This window comes from Populus trichocarpa, chromosome 19, assembly GCF_000002775.5.
Source record: "Populus trichocarpa isolate Nisqually-1 chromosome 19, P.trichocarpa_v4.1, whole genome shotgun sequence".
Lineage (NCBI taxonomy): Eukaryota > Viridiplantae > Streptophyta > Magnoliopsida > Malpighiales > Salicaceae > Populus > Populus trichocarpa.
In genome coordinates, this window is record NC_037303.2 from 2499334 (window position 1) to 2522061 (window position 22728).

General features: G+C 35.9%; 1 protein-coding gene and 1 long non-coding RNA gene across 2 annotated transcripts; both read right to left on the minus strand.

The window, feature by feature from the left end:
* Positions 1 to 482: 482 nt before the first annotated feature.
* Positions 483 to 1274, minus strand: LOC18108152 (uncharacterized). Its single transcript, XM_006371006.3, has 2 exons — positions 958 to 1274; positions 483 to 834 (listed from the first exon to the last, which is right to left on the minus strand). Exons 1-2 carry the CDS (start codon positions 1118 to 1120, stop codon positions 620 to 622), a joined length of 378 nt encoding a protein of 125 aa, XP_006371068.1. The 5' UTR covers positions 1121 to 1274; the 3' UTR covers positions 483 to 619.
* Positions 1275 to 16439: 15165 nt separating this feature from the next.
* Positions 16440 to 20219, minus strand: LOC127904779 (uncharacterized). The gene is made up of 2 exons (XR_008058222.1): positions 20139 to 20219; positions 16440 to 16930 (listed from the first exon to the last, which is right to left on the minus strand). It is a non-coding gene; the product is annotated as an uncharacterized LOC127904779 (long non-coding RNA).
* Between the last annotated feature and the right edge of the window lie 2509 nt (positions 20220 to 22728).

A 22728-nucleotide genomic window follows, 5' to 3' on the forward strand; every position in this document is an offset into this window, starting at 1 on the left:
TAATTTTTTTTAATTAAATACATGCATAATCTTTTTAATTAATGATTAGGGATTTTTTTAGTCAAAAGACGGGTTAAAAAAGCTTTTATATTCTTTATTTACTTTTATCTATCTGAGTAAAATACAAATCAAATAGCTAGTATAATCTAAAATCATTTACCCCTGTCAAGTCTTGGATTTAGACATGTGTGGTTTTGCATCGTCTATTTATTATCTTTGTTTGGTATGGACTTTTCTTTAAATAAAGACATTAAAGAAGATTGATATCGATTTTCTTCCATTAATTAAAGACGACATTATCATCCTTTCAATACTTTATTTAGTATCAATAAAGTTGCTATTTTTCCTCAAACACAATATCTCGGTAATTTTATCCATTTGCGAAAGCAATAATGTGTGTGTGTGTATCTTTGCACAAGTTATCTCATTAAATTCAAAATTTAAATAGAAAAAAAAAATTCCATGCTAAACTCACAATAATATTAATAACAAGAGATTAACGTTGTCATTAATATTCTTTTGTGACAAAATAACAATCCAAAACGGACTTGCGTGAATCACAGGCAGCAGGATAACGCATGTGAAAATATTAACGATACGTCTGACAATACAATGCCATCTATGATGCTGGTGGTGGTGGCGGCGGCGGTGGAAATATACGGGGGCGGATATGAGGTCTAGTGTTCGGTTTCGGAGAAGACACTTTCGGCGTCCCAACTCTTCTTCTAGATTCTGGCTTCACCTTCACTTCAGCAGTGAAATGCTCAGTGGAAGCTATTTTAACAGTGCCCGACTCGCGATCACTGCTGTCAAGAGCAAGCATGATGTTGATGCCTGTGCTTGGATGATATATTTGCAACATCACAGCAAGAATTATAATTATAAGCATAAAGAAAAAGAAGAAGAAGAAGAAGGAGAAGAGATTATTGATGGTTACATGAGTTTAAGTCTTAATACCTCTCATCTTTCCCAGTGGGTATGCTGCCTTCAGTTTATGAGGAAACTTCCGGTGGGTATACTCAGCCATGTCATCGGCCTGAACCATGCAGGTAGGGGGAGGAGTTAGTATTATTAGTCCATGAAGCAACATGAACACGATCGAGTTTGAAATTTTACTCATTTGGGAATCTATGTTAGAGATGTTATGTGTATGTGAAGTGCTAAATTTTTTATGCTTTCTTGGTATGTGAACTAATTATGCATCAAATAGCTAGGAAGGAACCCAAGTTTCTTGGCTAAAGTAAACCGTGTCTTGGTAGCTGATGGCTGCAAAATATCAACATTGCTGGCGACACACACGGCACAAAGTTTCCTACAAAAGATGATTGAAGTTTTGGTCCTCCAACTTTCCGATTTTCAACTTTTTTGGTTTCCATATTTTCTCCAAATGGGGAATTCATTTTCTTTGGCGATGATGAGAAGTATTATTCTTTTTTTTTATCTTTATTTCTTGGAAACAAAAATCCCAATCAATAATTAAAAAAAAACTTATTGGTATATAAAAAAATAATTATATCAAAAAAATTATATCAGCTTAAAAAATAAATTAAATTTTCGCTCAATTAAATTAAAAAACGCATTCATCCATCTAAAACTTATGTGTTTCTTTGATAATAAAATGAATTTTGTTGACCAGTTTTCATAATATAATCAAATATGAAAAGCTCAAGAAAGTGTGTTACAGGAAAAAAAAATGATTTCCAACAAACAATCCAGACCTAAGTTTAAGGCGTAGGATCAATTTATTTTTTATGTTTATTTTATAGCTATGTTTTGCTAAGATTATAGAAAATTAATCATTATTTTTATTTATTTTTGGGTTTTCGAGAAACATATATTTCAAATTATATTACTCTTATTATTTAAAATTTATTCTTCTTTTCTTGTGAAAAATTCCTATTTGATATGAATTTCTAAGTGACAGTAGAATAATTTTAAATATATTTTCATAAAAAATTTAATAACAAGTTTCAAATAATTTGTCCCAAATTTTTGAAAAATAATTGATTTAAAAAACAATTGCTTAATAATTAAAAGAAGAAGTAAATAGGAAAAGCAAATGTGTATGGTCGGACCAAACATGAATCGCCTAGAAAAAAAAATAACTGAAAAAAGTGAATCCATGTATTTTATTTAATTATTTTTAAATTAAATATATATATATATATATATATATATATATATAAATTGATTTTCTCCATCTAAACTCTAAATATATTTCATTTGAAAAATCAAGTTTTGTAAGCAATCTCATGTCAAAAAATCATTTTAATTCAATAGTTTAAGTTATTAGATAAGATTTTAATATATGATTTATATTAATCTCTAATATAAAAAACTATTTGGGCTTGAAACTTGCACAGACTCGTACTATTCTATATTTGATAAATAAAAATGGTAAGATTCGAACTCGTAACTGCTTGATTATTAAAATTCTTATATCATATCAAAGAACCATCTCAGTCTTATTAAAAAATAATATAAATTATATCCTAATTTTTTAAATTATTAATTTAAAATAATTATTTCACAAATAATTATTCCAACTTAACAAACTATTTTTTAAATTTTTTTTAATGATTTTCATGTACAAACTTGGCATCATCAAGAAGCTATCATTTAGTCTTTTGGAAGACGCGTCATTTCCTTGATGGTCAGGCCAGTTTTTAGGCGAGTCCCTGTCCCTGTGAGATCTATTGTCATATTTCCATCAGTACTTTTCTTGCATGTTGTCAAATTGCTTTTGTCTACTCGTTTTCCCATGTCTTGTTGCTATTTTAAATTGTAATTACATAGGATCTTAAGCCAAGTTCTTTTAGTTACTCTTTATTTCTTCACCATTAATGAATATATAGAAAACACTAGATCATTGCTTGCCTTACACTGAGGGTACGATGAAATTATATTTAAATGTAAAAAAAAATATTCAAGTGTTGTTAATGTAATTTTTAGTAGATTTTTTTTAATTATATAAAAATCAATCTGATATGATTTAATCAACTTAATATATTCAAAGACAACTCGAACGACTAATAAAAATGTGCTTGATTAAAAAAATCAAGGCATCATCTTCTTTTTATTAACATTAAAACGATAACATATTAGATCGACTCAGATCAACTCAAACCTATATCATAAGATCCTGATAACCCTATAAATAACAAATTAAAAAAAAAGTTATTCAACTTGTCGCACGGGTGCGGCGTCGCGGCGAAATAATATGATTCCCACTTTAAATCTAAAATGTAAACTTATTTGGCAAATATGGGGAGACAAGAAATTCTTGTCGTCTATTGGTCGAAAATGGAATGGGAGTCGCCACCTAGTATTTTGGTCACTAGGAACCCTAACTGGTCTTAGAGATCGGGTACGGGGACTGGTTGCGTAATGGGAAGGTATTAGCACCCCAAATACGCCTTACCTAATGTAAGCTGCATTGTTTGATTGTCTAATAAAAAGCTAAGGTGTTATCGTATTTCTAGTTGTTGGTCTGTCTATGGTTTAAGAAAAGTCCTCCTCAGTAAGGAGGTTCTTATCTTATCGGGTAATTATCTTATCAGGTAAAAACCTAACCGTTCTAACGTCAATAGGAAAAATATATATATTAATATCAGGAATACGCTTTACGTATAAATTCGTAATTCCCAATACTAAAGGAAGACAAAAAGATTTTTTTAGAATTTTTGAAATATTGGCCTAGTTCTCGTGATTCTAACAAACTTGTTGTTAAAACCAAAGTGCATGCTAATACATATATATCTTTTTTTGTTATATGAAAATATGATGTGATGATTTTTTTTTTGTTAATTTTGGAGAGACTAGGCCGTATGCATGAAAACAAAATATTTTTTTTATATATTTTATATTTTTGATGTCTTGACGAAAATCGGGTATTTTAATACTGGATTTGTATCTTTACGGTATAAAAATACAAACCAATATTAGGAAATTTTGATGAAAATATGCAGGAAAATCAACAACATTTTTTAGGGTCTTTCAGATTTTTTTGAAAGCAAAACATTTTTTTATTTACAATTTTTCGATGTTTTTGACGAAAACCGGGTATTTTAATACTGGATTTGTATCTTTACGGTATAAAAATACAAGCCAATATTAAGCCATTTTGATAAAAATATGTAGGAAAATCAACAATATTTTCAAGGATTTTTCAGAATTCTTTTAAATTTTTTTGATACATATCTATAAATATATAAATAATACAAAAGCAATATAATATATAATATATAATACTAGGTGGGCTGGGCTGAGGCCAGCCCCAAAAGGGGTGGGCCGATCTTCGGCCCAAAAGGTATTGGGCCGATCTCGACCCAACAAAGATCTCCTATTTTTTCTGGGCCGGACCCGGCCCAGACAGTAGGGGTGGGCCAGAATCAGTCTGGCCTATAAACACATGGCTGGGCCAGAACCATCCTGGCCCAGAGAAGGAAAAAACCAACAATGCTGGGCCAGAATCAGCCTGGCCCAGCAACATAACTGACTGGGGGGGGAATTATTTTCCCTCCCCTCTTCCTGCATGCAGAACGCTATTCATTCTGCATGCAGGAGGTAAAAAGCTGCAAAACGCAAACTGTTGTAACCCATTTTTGGGTCCCCACAAATAAAATAAAAAGAAAAAAATAAAATAAAAATAAAATAAAATAAAGGGAACACTGTTCATCTCTCTCTCCCTCCACACACTGCCTAAAGCCCCACGCCCCTTAAAACATGGAACAGTGGCCGAACCTAAAGCCCCACGCCCCTTGGCTGGCCGACCAGCAGGCCGCTCCCCTGCTCCCCACGCACCACAGCAGCCCGCGCCCCTCTAGCCTATAAATATTGCTCTCAACACCAGCAGCAGAGGGGGGGTGAGATGGGAAGGACGAGAGGTAGAGTTTTGAACGAGAGAGAGGGATCTTTTGAAACTGAAAGGGGAGGGAAGTTTTGAAACAAAGAAAGCTACTGTGAGAGGATGGGAAGAGAGGAAACGAGATAGAAAAAGAGAAGGGGAGAAAACGGGGAAGCTTTGAAACAAAGGGAGGGAAATACAAACACATCAACACTGCCAATAACAGCGGCACCACCACTGGAAAGAAACCACGCAAAACACAGCAGAGAAGAGGAAGAACAACCACAGCCAGCCGCCGCGACACCAACGCCACTTGGAGCGGGAACCCAGCAGCAGCAGCAACACCAGGAGAAGAGCAGCAGCAGCAACAACACCAGGAGCCGCACCAGCGCTGCCAACGACCTCATCATCTCCTCCATCCCAGCAGCAGCAGCAATACCAGGAGGAGGAGCAGTTGCAGTAACACGCCAACTGCACCAGCATTGCCAAACGCCACCACCATCCTGCCTCAGTTCATCACCTTCCTCCCACCCGGCGTTGCTGCTTGAAGAAAAAGGGAGCGCCTGCCTCGCGAGCAGCAGGGGAAGAAAAAGAAGAAAACAACTGTTGTCATCGGGCGTCCTCTCCATTGCCACCAGCACCATCAAAGCTGCCAAACAACAGCAGAACCACCGCGAGAGGGAAGAGCACCGTGAGAAACAGAAGAAGAAAGGAGAAGCAGAGGAGAACAGAGTAAGGGAAAACACAGTGAAGAAAGGGAAGAAAAGCTCACCACCGTCCAAGCCATTCTCCGGTCAGCAACCGCCAGCAGCACCGCCTTCAGAGCCACCACAGGTCAGCCCTCTGCCCCTTATCTCGTTTTACTGTTCATTTTCTTGCATGCAGAACGTGCACTGTGCACGTTCTGCAAGCAAGAAAATAATTAGCCGGTTACTGTACATGTGCACAGTAACCAGCTAATTAATTAACGGGTTGCTATGCGTGTACAGTACCCCAATGTACAGTGACCCCGTTTACTGTTGTTTTGGGCTGGAACCCCAGCCCAGCCCATGCTGCTGGGCTGAGTCCAGCCCTGTAGAAAGTAGGCCCAATTTATTTTGGGCTGATTTCGGCCCAGTTTCCTTTTGGGCCGGGTCTGGCCCGTTCGAACAAAAATTCTTCAAAAATTATTTCAAAAAATATGTGATTTTCTGTAATTTTATTACTGTATTCTGATCAATATCGGTTTGTATTTTTATACTGTAAAGATACAAATCCGGTATTAAAATACCTGGTTTTTGTCAAGTTTTAAAAAAAAAATGTTTTGTTTTCATGCATACGGCCTAGTCTCTCCAATATATATATATAAATATTATAACATCATATTTTCACACAACAAAGGAAATTTCAAAAAACAATATATATATTAGCATGCATTTTGGCTTTAATAACCAGTTTATTCAAGCCATGAGAACTAGACCAATATTTCAAAAATTCTAAAAAATCTTTTGGTCTTCTTTTAGTATTTGGGATTATAAATTTATACGTAGAACGTATTCCTGATATTAAAAATATGTTTTTTACATAGACGTTAGAACGGTTAGGTTTTACCCGATAAGATAAGGACCTCCTTATTGAGGAGGACTTTTCTTGAACCATCAACGGACCAACAACTAGAAATACAATAACACCTTAGCTTTTTTATCAGACAATCAAACAATGCAGCTTACCTTAGGTAGGGCGTATTTGGGGTGCTAATACCTTCCCTTTACGCAACCAGTCCCCGTGCCCGATCTCTGAGACCAGTTAGGGTTCCTAGTGACCAAAATACTAGGTGGCGACTCCCACACCATTTTTCATTGATAAGAGACAAAGAATTCCTTGTCTCCCCATATTTACCAGATATATATCCATACCCATCGAGGGTGGACGATCGCCGCGACGTCGCTCACGTGCGACAGAATGGCGACTCCGCTGGGGACCTTGTGGACTAAGCTTTGTTTTTGTCTGATTTGTTTTTGTTTTCGTGTGTTTATTGTTAATATGCCTTTCATTTTGTTATCTGCTTATATGCTTTAAATATTTTTACACATATTGTTCATGCATTTGTATAGAACTGTCTCATACATCTTATAGAACTGTCACATGCATCACATACTTTGATTATTGAGAGCACACACAAACTTTAAGTTAAGCGGGGGACTAGCAGCTTACCTTACGACTGTTAGTCAAGGTTTAAGTTTGTGTAAACCCCAACTCCTCGTTGAGTGCTTAGACTGGCAATAGTTGGTACATGTGCCATCTCATTGCCTACAAGCCCCCATATTGCCTCCACGAGGGCAATCACTGGGACAGCAAGAGACCCTTTTTAGAGACTGAATAGCCAACCTACCCTCGTCAAGCATAAAAGATTTAGAACCGGCTATAGGGTGTATGCTTCACAAAGTACATTTTGCATAAAACAACCTAAACCATGAAGCATTTGGTTACCAAGTCTTTTGAAACGATAAGATGGCCATCATTACCAAATTTACTACTGTGGAATATGGGCAGAATTCTGAATTGTCACAACTATCAGAGGGAGATTGCTCTAGATATGATGCAAGGAAGCTTCCAGTAGTACCCTCTTTTCAAGAGATGTATTAGCCAATATTAAGGAAAAGGGGCTTTGACCCATCTTTTGTAAAAAAAAATATATATAAGCCTACCAAAGCAGCAGCTTGAGCAGAACTACTTCTGATAAGGAACGCGACAAAAAGAGTCCATGCCCATTACACAAGAGGAATGTTGGCCATCGATCGTTTTTTTTTTTTGAAAAAAAAAACAAGCTCATATTACATATGCATTCATGCATTGTTTCTTTCATCATGCATTTGTTTTTAATTTATCATATGCATACCCGATCATGAAACGTAGTCCCACGTCCAAAGTCTACTGCACCCGTTCCAGAACAAGAATGGAGAACAAAAAAAAAAAAAAGCTCATTTAGAGTCACATTACTAGACCGAGTTAGAATCCGTGAAAAATAAAGTTGCTCAGCTGACCGACCTACTCAAACAACTTCTAAGAGCTAAGAATGGGGAAGGAACATCTGCACAACCGCCTGAAGGTGCGCCAGCGGCTCACATCCCATAAGCATCTCAAAACCAGGGGGCAAACTCGGCCAATGCACAAACAACATTTTGTGCCTATCACCCCTATCCAGCCAAATCATGCTCCAATCACTGTGGACTTAACAGCGGAGGGAATCCCGGATAATAGGTCTCCCAGTTTGATGGACCAAGACAAGCTATTTACTCTGGAAGAAAGATTAAGGGCAGTTGAGGGTAATGACTGGTTTGACCCAATGCAAGCAGCCGAAGTATGTTTGGTACCAAACATCGTGGTGTCAAAAGATTTTCGGATACCAGAATTCATTAAGTATACCGGTTTGGAATGCCCAAACACTCACCTTTGATCCTACTGCAACAAAATGGCGGAAGTAATCCGTGATGATAAATTGCTAATCTATTTTCTTCAAGATAGCCTAGCAGGATCCGCTTTAAGCTGGTACATGAGGTTAGACAGCATCAGGATCAAGAGCTGGAGAGATTTGGTGGAGGCTTTCCTTAAACAATACAAGTTTAACATGGAAATTGCTCCAGATCGAACAAGTCTAATGTCAATGGAGAAGAGGAGCCAAGAGTCAGTAAGGGCCTATACACAAAGGTGGAGGGATGAGGCAATGCATGTCCAACCCCCTCTGATAGAAACAGAAATGGTGACCTTGTTTGCGAATACGCAAGGCACCATATTATGAGCATCTAATGGGTAGCTCATCTCAGCATTTCTACGATGTGGTAGAGCAAGGGATTAAAGTTAGACACATAGCTGAGCTATCGCAGACGAAGGGTTTTATTAGAAGAAAAATGGAAGGTCACGTTAACAACTTCGAAGGTGGGTCCAAGGGCAAAATAGTGGATTCACATAACCCACAAATACCTACCTCTCATGTTGCCCACATAAACTTTAACAAACCTTTTTCCTCTAAACGAGCAAATAACCAGTCAAACAACCAAAACAACTACCAAAGATCAAACACAAGATACATTTCAGAATAACTACCGCCATTACCCATGCATTTGAAGGACATGTATGCCAAACTACTAGGCATTAAACAAATAGCTCATATCCCCACATTACCACTACATCCACCTTTCCCCATCTGGTACAAGCCCGAGTTGACTTGCAAGTATTATGCTGGTATTCCCGGGCATGGTTTTGAAATGGCTACGCTTTCAAGAAAAGGTTGTCGAAGCTCATCATGATAGGATGGGTTTCATTTGAAGACACATCCAACATCAATTCAAAGTCATTGCCTGGTCGTGATGCAAGTAATAATGGATGAAGGATTGGAAAACCCCGGTCAAGAATTGTCTATGATGAAGAAGGTAAGATCGAAGGAGATGATAAGAAAACACAGGTGGGGAAGGAAGATGAAGCACTGCCATAACTAATTGTCCACACACTAGAAGAAGTCTCCGCCAAGACCTTTGTGCACAAGTTGGCCCAGGGTGAGAAGTTTCAGAATTGGGTGACCTAAGAAGCCCTAGTAGTTTTCAAAATGAATCTTGAAAGCGGATTTCTTACAACATCATATTTATTATTTAAAGTAAGAAACTCACCGAATGTGAGTATAGATACACTGAGATAGAAAGACTCTGTTGTGTGCTGGTGAGGGCGGCAAAGAGATTACGACATTATATGTTACACCACTTGATGGATTTCAAAAGTGGAACAAACCCTTTTTCTCAAGTTGAATTGCAAGGTGGCCGGTTTTATTTGCAGAATATGACATAAAGTATATGACAATGAAAGCCCTAAAAGGAAGTGCAATTACGGACCATTTGGCTGATAATGCTGTTGAAGATTACAAACCTTTGGGATTTGAGATTTTCCCTATTAAGATATATTGTCAATAAAGAAAGCAGAAGGGAGGACAGATTGGTGGACTATGTTTTTGATGGGGCAGTGAATGTATATGGTAACGGCGCCAGTGCGGTAATAATCTCTCCTAATAAGAAGCAATATCCAGTTTCGGTTAAACTGCGTTTCGAGTGCACCAACAATACATCTGAGCATAAAGCTTGTATCCTCGATTTAGAAGCTGCATTAGAGCTAAAGATAAGATAGATGTATATGGGGATTCGATGTTGATTATCTGTCAGGTAAAAGGGGAATGGCAAACCAAGAAAGAAAAGCTGAGTTCATACCAGGAATACCTATCTAAAGAATTTGAAGAGAAGGGAACCATGTCGCGGATGCTTTGGCCACACTAACGGTTATGACTACCATTGATCTCGAGTATAAGGTACAACCTGTACGCATTGACATTAGAAATGACCCAGCTCACTTGAAGGAGAAATAGGCGAAATGAACTTCTTCTTCATAAAAGCCCGGATCAGGATCACATCCCCACACTGGGGGCAATAAAAGACATTTCATGAAAACGGGATGAGAGCCCATAGATTTGAAAAAGATAAGTTAAAGCATTTGACAAAAGCATGACAAAGAAGGCAATGACAAGTCATACATTAAAAAAAAAAAAAAAAAAAGGGGCTACTTGTAAAAAGTCGAAGACTTCTTCTCAAAGATATGATAGGGCAGAACGAGAAATGAATCCAGCATACGACTTCAAAAGCAAGCTCATGTCAAGAGAGAGTTTCATGAAATAGAAGAAGATGATGGGACCTATGTTTCAAAACCAGTTTTTTATAAACGTTGCAGGAGGAATCCTTAATGTAATCCAACAAGATTGTGGATAAGGAAAGGATCATTGAGTTGATGATAGCGAAGAATCACGGTTTTGATTTTGGAACAACAATAAAGTGAGAAGAACCTATTAGGAAATCTCCAAAAGAAAATGAAAGGTTCAAACCCTGCCATCAGGAAGAACGACACCGATTTCAGCTTTCGTTAAAGGGAATCGCCAAATGGGATTCCAGGTTGACCGAGCTACAAATATAGTTTTTGTTTTTAGTTAAAAGAGGTCGTCATAAGGGATCTCATATTTCAGCTTTTGTCAAAAGGAGGTCGCCAGAAGGGATCTCATATTTCAGCTTTGGTTAAAGGGAATCGCCAGATGGGATTCCAGGTTGATTGGGCTACAAACATAGATTTTTTTGGTTCTGGTTAAAGGGGATCGCCAGATGGGATCTCAGGTTAGCCCAACCACACACAGGATTTTGGTTCTGGTTAAAGAGGATCGCCAGATGGGATCTCAGGTTAGCCCAACCACACATAGGATAATGGTTCTGGTTAAAGGGGATCGCCAGATGGGATCTCAGGTTAGCCCAACCACACATAGATTTTTTTGTTCTGGTTAAAGGGGATCGCCAGATGGGATCTCAGGTTAGCCCAACCACACACAGAATAATGGTTCTGGTTAAAGGGGATCGCCAGATGGGATCTCAGGTTAGCCCAACCACACATAGATTTTTTGGTTCTGGTTAAAGGGGATCGCCAGATGGGATCTCAGGTTAGCCCAACCACACACAGAATAATGGTTCTGGTTAAAGGGGATCGCTAGATGGGATCTCAGGTTAGCCCAACCACACACAGAATAATGGTTCTGGTTAAAGGGGATCGCCAGATGGGATCTCAGGTTAGCCCAACCACACACATGATTTTGGTTCTGGTTAAAGGGGATCGCCAGATGGGATCTCAGGTTAGCCCAACCACACACAGGATAATGGTTCTGGTTAAAGGGGATCGCCGGATGGGATCTCAGGTTAGCCTAACCACACACAAAATAATGGTTATGGTTAAAGGGGATCGCCGGAAGGGATCTGAGGTTAGCCCAACCGTAACATCGATATTAGCTAAGGGAAATCGCCAGATGGGATTTCAGTTTGGCCAAACTACAAATATGGATTTTTAGTTAAAAGAGATCACTAGAAGGGATCTCGGATGGAATGCCAGGTTAATCTAATCGAAGTTAGAAGTCAGAGGATCGCCAGATTGGGATCTCAAGATGATAAAGTTTTGATCGTTGTTTTGGGTCGAAGCGGAATTGCTGTAAATACAAAGTTTCAGGTCAATCAAGATCAGTTAAGGTAATTCAGTTTTGTTTATCTTTATAAAACTTACTGTGCAAAATCCCTGCTCCGTAAGTATTATAAAAAGGGGGCATCTGTTGTAACCCATTTTTGGGTCCCCACAAATAAAATAAAAAGAAAAAAATAAAATAAAATAAAATAAAGGGAACACTGTTCATCTCTCTCTCCCTCCACACACTGCCTAAAGCCCCACGCCCCTTAAAACATGGAACAGTGGCCGAACCTAAAGCCCCACGCCCCTTGGCTAGCCGACCAGCAGGCCGCTCCCCTGCTCCCCACGCACCACAGCAGCCCGCGCCCCTCTAGCCTATAAATATTGCTCTCAACACCAGCAGCAGAGGGGGGGGTGAGATGGGAAGGACGAGAGGTAGAGTTTTGAACGAGAGAGAGGGATCTTTTGAAACTGAAAGGGGAGGGAAGTTTTGAAACAAAGAAAGCTACTGTGAGAGGATGGGAAGAGAGGAAACGAGATAGAAAAAGAGAAGGGGAGAAAACGGGGAAGCTTTGAAACAAAGGGAGGGAAATACAAACACATCAACACTGCCAATAACAGCGGCACCACCACTGGAAAGAAACCACGCAAAACACAGCAGAGAAGAGGAAGAACAACCACAGCCAGCCGCCGCGACACCAACGCCACTTGGAGCGGGAACCCAGCAGCAGCAGCAACACCAGTAGAAGAGCAGCAGCAGCAACAACACCAGGAGCCGCACCAGCGCTGCCAACGACCTCATCATCTCCTCCATCCCAGCAGCAGCAGCAATACCAGGAGGAGGAGCAGTTGCAGTAACACGCCAACTGCACCAGCATTGCCAAACGCCACCACCATCCTGCCTCAGTTCATCACCTTCCTCCCACCCGGCGTTGCTGCTTGAAGAAAAAGGGAGCGCCTGCCTCGCGAGCAGCAGGGGAAGAAAAAGAAGAAAACAGTTGTTGTCATCGGGCGTCCTCTCCATTGCCACCAGCACCATCAAAGCTGCCAAACAACAGCAGAACCACCGCGAGAGGGAAGAGCACCGTGAGAAACAGAAGAAGAAAGGAGAAGCAGAGGAGAACAGAGTAAGGGAAAACACAGTGAAGAAAGGGAAGAAAAGCTCACCACCGTCCAAGCCATTCTCCGGTCAGCAACCGCCAGCAGCACCGCCTTCAGAGCCACCACAGGTCAGCCCTCTGCCCCTTATCTCGTTTTACTGTTCATTTTCTTGCATGCAGAACGTGCACTGTGCACGTTCTGCAAGCAAGAAAATAATTAGCCGGTTACTGTACATGTGCACAGTAACCAGCTAATTAATTAACGGGTTGCTATGCGTGTACAGTACCCCCGGTTACTATGCGTGTACAGTACCCCAATGTACAGTGACCCCGTTTACTGTTGTTTTGGGCTGGAACCCCAGCCCAGCCCATGCTGCTGGGCTGAGTCCAGCCCTGTAGAAAGTAGGCCCAATTTATTTTGGGCTGATTTCGGCCCAGTTTCCTTTTGGGCCGGGTCTGGCCCGTTCGAACAAAAATTCTTCAAAAATTATTTCAAAAAATATGTGATTTTCTGTAATTTTATTACTGTATTCTGATCAATATCGGTTTGTATTTTTATACTGTAAAGATACAAATCCGGTATTAAAATACCTGGTTTTTGTCAAGTTTTAAAAAAAAAATGTTTTGTTTTCATGCATACGGCCTAGTCTCTCCAATATATATATATATATAAATATTATAACATCATATTTTCACACAACAAAGGAAATTTCAAAAAACAATATATATATTAGCATGCATTTTGGCTTTAATAACCAGTTTATTCAAGCCATGAGAACTAGGCCAATATTTCAAAAATTCTAAAAAAATCTTTTGGTCTTCTTTTAGTATTTGGGATTACGAATTTATACGTAGAACGTATTCCTGATATTAAAAATATGTTTTTTACATAGACGTTAGAACGGTTAGGTTTTACCCGATAAGATAAGGACCTCCTTATTGAGGAGGACTTTTCTTGAACCATCAACGGACCAACAACTAGAAATACAATAACACCTTAGCTTTTTTATCAGACAATCAAACAATGCAGCTTACCTTAGGTAGGGCGTATTTGGGGTGCTAATACCTTCCCTTTACGCAACCAGTCCCCGTGCCCGATCTCTGAGACCAATTAGGGTTCCTAGTGACCAAAATACTAGGTGGCGACTCCCACACCATTTTTCATTGATAAGAGACAAAGAATTCCTTGTCTCCCCATATTTACCATATATATATCCATACCCATCGAGGGTGGACGATCGCCGCGACGTCGCTCACGTGCGACACAAACAATGAAGGGGGAAGAAGAGTTACCTGGCGCGGAAGAGGCGGTGCGTTGTAATTTCTTCAATTTGGCCCCTGATTGGGTTAATTACAGCCCCTCTATTTACGCGCCTTTTCTAATTTGGTCCTTGGTTTCGGATTTTCTTAATTAAGTCCCTAATTGGCCATTAAACTTCAATATTTATGCAATTAAGCCCCTGATTTAACCAAATCAACTCTCAAAAATTATAATTTGACCCCAGAACTTTAATTTCTTCCAATTAAAGCTCAAATTGACTTAAAAATCAATTTTTCTTGCAATCAAACCCTCTATAAATTCGATTAAACCTTCAATAAAATCCAACTAAGTCCATAAACATCCAATTTTGGACTTTTCTCTTCAAATTAAATTTTCTTTTCCCACAAGGCTCTCATCATTCAAGTATATACTGTAAAAATTTCAATCCTTGTATTTTTGAACCTCCTTAATCAATTTTTCTGATCCTTTTCTGAGCGCTCCCACCTCCTATTATTTTTCTAATTTCTTCCAGCTATATATTTATATATTTATTTTTATTTTGGTGTGGGGACCCAAAAATGGGTTACAACACAACTCAACTAAAAAAATAAGCCAAATCAACTTTGGTTACCTTATTAAATCTAAATCATGAGATCGAGATAACCCTTGAGAAAACAAATAAAAATGATAATTATAAAACTCAATTCCTAATCAACTCAATGTTAAAGGAAGAAATTTAGAAAAAAAAATCAATTAGAAAAAGGACACAAAAAACCACTTGAGTTATTTAGCTTAATAAACATCCCGGGTTATAAAACCATGAAAATTTTATAGAAAAAAAAAACAAAATAATAATTATGAAGTCTAATTCTCATACTACTCAATGTTGAAGGATTAAATTGAAAACAAAATCAAATAAAAAAAGGACAAAAAAATAACATGATTCACCCTTAGCCAACCCACCAAACCCAAGTCAGGAAATAGAGATAACTCCATAGAAAGAAAAGAAACAACCTACAAAGTCCAGTTCTCAATCGACCCTATATTAAAGGATGAAATTGAAAAACAAATCAATTAAAAATTACTATAAAAAACCCCAAGTCAACCTAGCTAAACCACATAACTTACGAACTAGGTCATGAGACCATGATAACCCATAGGAAGCAAATAAAAAAACAAACGTGGAACTCATTTTACAATCAACCCGATGTTGAGGGATGAGATAAAAAAATAATTAAAAAAAGTTCAAAAAAAAAACCCGAGTCAACATGACTAACTCGTAAAACTCATGACCGGATCACGAGAGGAGGATACCTCCTTAGAAAGCAAATAAAAATAAACTTTGAAGTCCAGTATTCAATAAACCTAATGTGTAAGGATTAAATTGAAAAAACAAATAAGTTTGAAATTAAAAAAAACCTCAAAGATTTCAAATACCAAGGTGAAAAGGAGCTTGAATGAAATGCCAAAGTAGTAAAAATTCATTTTTTTTTATTAATTTAAATATTCAGCCAGTTTATGCGTACCTTAATTAATCCTACAGATTCTGAAATTAATGATAATATGAGTCTCCAATAATTATAAAAAAACTCAAACTTATGACTATTAAATAATAAATTTAAAACCTTATCAGTTAAGTTCAACGGAAAAAAATATGTTTTAGCACAATGTTTAACAAAATAAATTAAAGAATTGAGAACCGAAAGACAAATCATGAACTCATGGTTATAACAATTGTGTAATTAATAATTGTTTGAGGTTAATATCAAACTTTGCATTTTAGTTGGGATCCAAATTCCAATAGAAGCCCAAGATATTTTCTTTTTCTTAACTTCAAATCATAATTGTTAAATCCGATTTATCTTGACAAGTTGACTTAAGAATTATATAATTCATAACCTGTATCAAATTTTAATTTAATCTGATTTGCGCATCCTTTTTAACAAAATAATAATAATAATAATAATAATAATTGACTAAAATTGACTTTATAACCCGAGAGTTAACTTAACCACCAGTAACTCTTGTCATCTTTCCAATCAAAACGTCAAACCCGGATTGATGTGAAAGCTATGTTTCAAACCTGAAGTAGCCTGGAAGTGAGGGTAAGAATGTAAATAACACAAATTTCATGAAAAGCCTGAATCTGGAGTCCATTATTTTTTTTACCTATAAAAAAGTGCCCTATTTTTTCATGTGGTTGGCGAGAGGAGAGAGAAACAAATAAAAGAAATGAGCTAGATTTTTATTGGATTTTTCCATCTTCCATCTCTCCATTGCCATGACTTAGCCATAGAGAAAGATGAAATACATACATCTCTTGCCATAACAAGAACTCGCAAATAAAATAAAATAAAAAAGAGAAAACGAAAACGTTTTCATATGCTACTCTAAAATTCATGCGCCTTTAGATGACGATAGTGGAGATGGGGGCGGCGGCGACGATGGTATAGGTGGTGGCGGTGTAACGACCCACCAATGAACCGATCTATTGGGTTTTGGGGGAGGTGGGGATGGAATTGGCCTCCGGGATGTCCTTCCTAGCTGCCCCACCTTTACTTCCGTGGAGAAATGGTTGGTAGAAGCAATTTTAACCTTACCCATTTCAGGACTGCGGTCCAAGACTAAGGCCATTGCTTTGTAGCCTATGCTTGGCTGATGCTCTTGCAACATCATAGCTAAACAAATCATCAGGAGAAGCAAGAAGCAAGAAACCTTCATTTTTATTTTATTGACTGGAGGAGGCCTAGAACGTCAAAACTTCTCCATTTAAGGCCAGCTTGAGAATGTACTGCCTTTTACTTACCTATGTATGTAACTATATATGGTTTGAGTTTAAATTTTAATACCTCTCCCAGTGGATATCCTGCCTTCAGTTTATGAGGAAACTTCCAGTGCGTGGGTATACTCAGCCGTGTCATAGGCCTGAACCATGCATATAGGGAGAGGAGTTAGTATTATTAGTCCATGAAGCATGTGAAGTGCTAAATTTTTTATGCTTTCTTGGTATGTGAACTAATTATGCATCAAATAGCTAGGAAGGAACCTAAGTTTCTTGGCTAAAGTAAACCGTGTCTTGGTAGCTGATGGCTGCGAAATATCAACATTGCTGCCTTGCTGGCGACTCACACGGCACGAAGTTTCCTACAAAAGATAATTGAAGTTTTGGTATTCTAACTTTCTAATTTTCAACTTTTTTGGTTTCCATATTTTCTCCAAATGGGGAATTCATTTTATTTGGCGATGATGAGAAGTATTATTCTTTTTTTATTTATTTCTTGGAAACTAAAATCCCAATCCATAATTAAAAAAAAAACATATTGGTATAAAAAAGAATAATTATATCACAAAAATTATATCAACTTAAAAAATAAAATTTTCATCCATCTATAACTTGTTTGTTTTTTTGATAAAAAAATAAATTGTATTAATCAGTTTTTTATTATATAATCAAACATGAAAAATTCAAAAAAATAATTTATAAAAATAAAAAATATTTTCCAACAAAATCGAGAATTAAGTTTAAAGGCATGAGCATAGGCTTGGCGCTTGCTGGATCAATTTAATTTTTATGTTTATTTTGTAGCTTTGTTTTGCTAAGATTATAGAAAGTTAACCTTTATTTTTATTTATTTTTTGGTTTTAGAGAAACATATATTTGAAGTTATATTACTCTTATTATTTAAAAATTATTTTTTTATTATAATTTCTTGTGAAAAAAATCCTATTTAATGAATTTCTAAGTGACAGTAGAATAATTTTAAATATATTTTCATAAAAAAGTTAAAAACAAGTTTCAAATAATTTGTCCCAAATTTTTGAAAAATAATTGATTTAAAAAACAATTGATTAATAATTAAAAGTAGAAGTAAATAGGAAAAGAAAAATTGTTTGGTCGGACCAGACATGAATGGCCTAGAAAAAAAAAATAAGAGAAAAAAGTGAATCCATGTGTTTTATTTAATTATTTTTAAATTAAAAAAATATAAATTGATTTTGGTTCATCTAAACTTCAACAATATTTGGTTTGAAAAACTAAGTTTTGCAAGCAGTGCCACGACAGATTTTTTTTACCTAGTTAGAAATGATAAAACACCGTGGAAATAATAATTTTGTAATTTGTTTTTTACTTTTGCAGGTACAGTAGTTGTGGAGAAATTATAATTTAATTTCTGATTCTGATTCTTTTACTGTAGTAGAGATAAATTTGTAATTATTGGTTTTTTTTTTGTGGAAAAAGAATTTTGTTTTGTTTTTGTTTTCCTTCGTTTTTTCTTTACACTTGATATAATTATGACTTTACATTTAATCTATTTTTTACTATTTTTTATTTTTTTATTTTTATTATTTTATTATTATTTATTTATTTTTCCTTAAACTTTTTTTTTGAAAAAAATATAAGATTTCTTATTCTTGACATTTGAAATATTTAACACTTTATACTTGTATGCTCTTGAGTGGGAGTCCTTTTTTTTCCTCTGTTAATGAGGTAGATAACACTCTACACTTACAAGCTTTCGTGCATGGGCTTTTATTTTTTTTATTTGTTAATAAAACAAACGACATGTCATTCAATATTTTTTTTATTTTTTTATTAAAATATTTTTTAATATATATATATATATATATATATATATATATATATTTTAATTCAGATTTAAATTAAAATCTAATCAATCTGATTTTTTAGATTGTTTGTTTATTTTTTTTTAAATAGCTGTTAATTTTTAATTAGTTTGTATGTATTTAATATTTCAAAGAGATTAATCTAATTCATCTATAATTTTTTTAATTTTCTATATAAATAAACTTTATTCTTAAAAATAAAAATTATTTATTTTTGGTAAGAAACAATAATCTTTAAAATTAAAAAACAATGTGTGCATAAAGGAAAAAAATAAAGTTAAATATTATACTTATCTATTTTTTACTTTTATTATTATATTTTTTTTATTTTAAAACACTATTTATGTTTGGTGTTATTTTATCAATTTATCAATTCATTCATTCCAAGATTTATTTTATTTTTCTTAAATAACTTAATTACATTTCTCGAGAATCATAATATATTGAAAATGTACTTGCAACATTGTTTCATTTTAATTTCTACTGTATTAAAAATTAACTTGAGATTCTATACTTCTTCAATAATTCATGTGATTCTAATTTTATTTTATTATGTGTAAATATCAGCTTTTCAATATACGATTATATTAATAAAAAATATGTTACCAACTCCATACATATTTATTTTTTTATGTTAGAATTTTTTTTATCTAAAACACAGCAAGGTGAGTCAAACAGATATATTAACGTTTTATTTTGAATATTACATATATAGTTCTCAATTTTACTTAATTAAATGCATCCACAACCTTTTCATTTAATGATTAGGGATATTTTTAGTCAAAAAAAACTTCTTATAAAAGCTTGAATATTCTTTATTTTTTTGCCAAAAAAAAAAAATCTCCATTGCCATGACTTGGCCATAGAGAGAAAGATGAAATACATACATCTCTTGCCACTACAAGAACTCGCAAATAAAAAAAACACAAATAAAGAAAAGAGAAAACGAAAACGTTTTCATATGCTACTCTACAATTCATGCGCCTTTAGATAACGATAGTGGAGATGGTGGCGGCGGCGACGATGACATAGGTGGTGGCGGTGTAACGACCCACCTCCAATGAACCAATCTATTGGGTTTTGGGGGAGGTGGTGATGGAATTGGCCTCCGGGATCTCCTTCCTAGCTGCCCCACCTTTACTTCCGTGGAGAAATGGTCGGTAGAAGCAATTTTAACCTTACCCATTTCAGGACTGCGGTCCAAGACTAAGGCCATTGCTTTGTAGCCTATGCTTGGCTGATGGTCTTGCAACGTCATAGCAAAAAACATCATCAGGAGAAGCATGAAGCAAGAAACCTTCATTTTTATTTTATTGAATGGAGGAGGCCTACAACGTCAAAACCTCTCCATTTAAGGCCTGTTTGAGAATGTACTGCCGGAAATAATTTGTTTTTAGTTTTTGAATTTTTTTTATATTTATACAATAAAATAATATAAAAAATTAATTTAAAACTAAAAAAATTAAAATTATTTTAAAATATAATTAAACTGGAATATTTATGAAGGCTAACAATACATATTTTAGAAAACTTGCTGGAACACTATTTTTTAAGCTAAAAATAAATACTCATTAATTAGTTTTCAATATTGGACAGGCGTAAATTCACTTGTCATTTTACCAAACAACAAGAAATCAAATTTTCCACATATCAAGAATAATTTTTCTATTTGATATTTAGAGTGATTACCGATCTTTATCGATGGTGTGACTAATTAACTATATTTTACTGATTTTATTAAAATTAAAATTTAATTTAAATTTTATTAAACTAGAAAATTTTATTAAATTTGATGGTTTGAATTTGAGAGTTCAAGTAGATGAAGATCTATACTTTGATAAGCAAAGCTAGGAAATTACTTGCTAGAGATTGGAAAGTTAAGGTTCAAGCTCATCATCTACAGGGAGGCCAACTTCACAGTGAACGGTTTAACAAATTATTATTTCCATTTATTCGTTTATGCTATGATGATTTGTTTATAATATTCCTGACTCTGGCGCCAGTAAATATTCAATTACGAATAATTCCAACTCTGGCGTTGGTAAATATTACGTAGCTATAAAATAAAATTGGATCAATATTTTTATTCCTGACTCTAGCGTCAGTGAATAAACAAATAAAATAAATTTATTTTAACACATGCACATATTTTTTATTTTTCTAGCTAAATAAAATAAAATATTATGAATAAAAATAATATAAATTTAAACCGATATTTTTATTCCTGACTCTGGCGTCAGTGAATAAACCAATAAATTTATATTATTTTTATTTATGCATACACATTTTTTCTATTTTTCTATTTTTCTATTTTTCTATTTATTTATTTATTTTTCTATTTATTTATTATTTATGTTTTTGGGGGCTGGGCCCAGCTCAGCCCATGTGGGGGCTGGGCTGGACCCAGCCAGCCCGGCCCGGCCCGGTCACTGGCCCAAGCCAGTGACCCGGCTATGCCACAGCACGCATGAACTAGTTTCATGTGTGCATGGCACTGTGCGAAGGTAATTAATTACCTTCGCACAGTGCTAAATGCACTGAACTAAAGAAACGAAAACAAAGAAGCAGAGAAGGCTTACCTTGCTGCAGGTTGCTCCGCCGGAGTGTTAGCGTGTCAGGCGAAGATCAGTGGTGGCGTCTGTTGATAGGAAGCTAGAATTCCTCCTTCTACCTCTGCTTTCCTGCCCTCTGTTTCCTCTGCTCTCGTCTGAAATTCTCCCCGTGCTCTGTTTTTAAAAATCCCTCTACTCTCTCTCGGTCTGTTTCAACGTTCGTAGTTTTAAGGCCGGTACTGGTGAGGGAAAGTTCGCTTCTGGTATGGGGTTCTAAGGAAAAAAAAAACTTAAGAGTCCTTCTGGTTTTTTGTGTCGGTTACTTTTCGGGTTTGTTTCGTCTCTCTCCAATCTCCGTCTCCTGCGTCTTCTGCCTTTTCTTCTTCGTCTGTGAGTTCAGTGGTAAGGGGGGAAGGTGGTGCCCCCTGAGTTACTTGTTTCCTTCCCTGTGGCCTTCTCTGGCTTACCAGAGAATGGCGCCGAACGCCCCTGTTTCTTTTAGAAGAAACAGGGGCACAAATTTTGCTCCCCTCTGTACAGTCTCCCCCCCGGTTCTGTTTCTTTTTTCTTTTTCTCAGTTCTGCTCTTTTTTCTCCTCCCGTCCGCCTTGTGACCTTTCGTTCTCTGGCTTTTATAGCCAGAGAACAATCCGTTTCTTCCAACCATTGATTGCAGATGTAATGGCGGCGGCGGGCGTCCGTTGAAGAAGATGAACAGCGTATCCACAGATGGCGCCGTTTTGATGTTTAATGATTATTTGCGTTTTGGCCCTTGCAGTTTTAAAAGTTTTGTAATTAACCCCCTGGTTTAAACAGTTATTGGCCCCTACATTTGCGCGATATTTTCAATGTAGTCCTTGGATTTTAATTTGTTGCAATCGTGCCCCCAATTAACCCCAAACTTTGCTATTTCTTCAATTAAATCCCTGATTTAATTAATTTAATTAAATCCAAGTCCAATGAAGTCTCAAAACTTATCGATTCTCCAATTAAACTCTTGATTGGATTAATTAAATTAATTCCAAGCTCAATTAAGTCTCAAAACTTATCAATTCTCCAATTAAACCCTTAATTGGATTAATTAAATTAATTCCAAGTTTAATTAGATTAATTCCAAAGTTTAATTAAACCCCAAAACTTCCAATCATGTTGCCCTTAACCCAAATTTTAATTCATTTTTCATTTATTTCATTTTACTTGTTTTTCATCATTATTATTTTTTTATCATCATCATTTTTTTTATCCTTTTCAGTAAATAAAATAATAATAATAATTAAAATAAAATAAAATAATCAAAAATTAAGTTATGATAATAACTATTATTGTTCTTGCATGA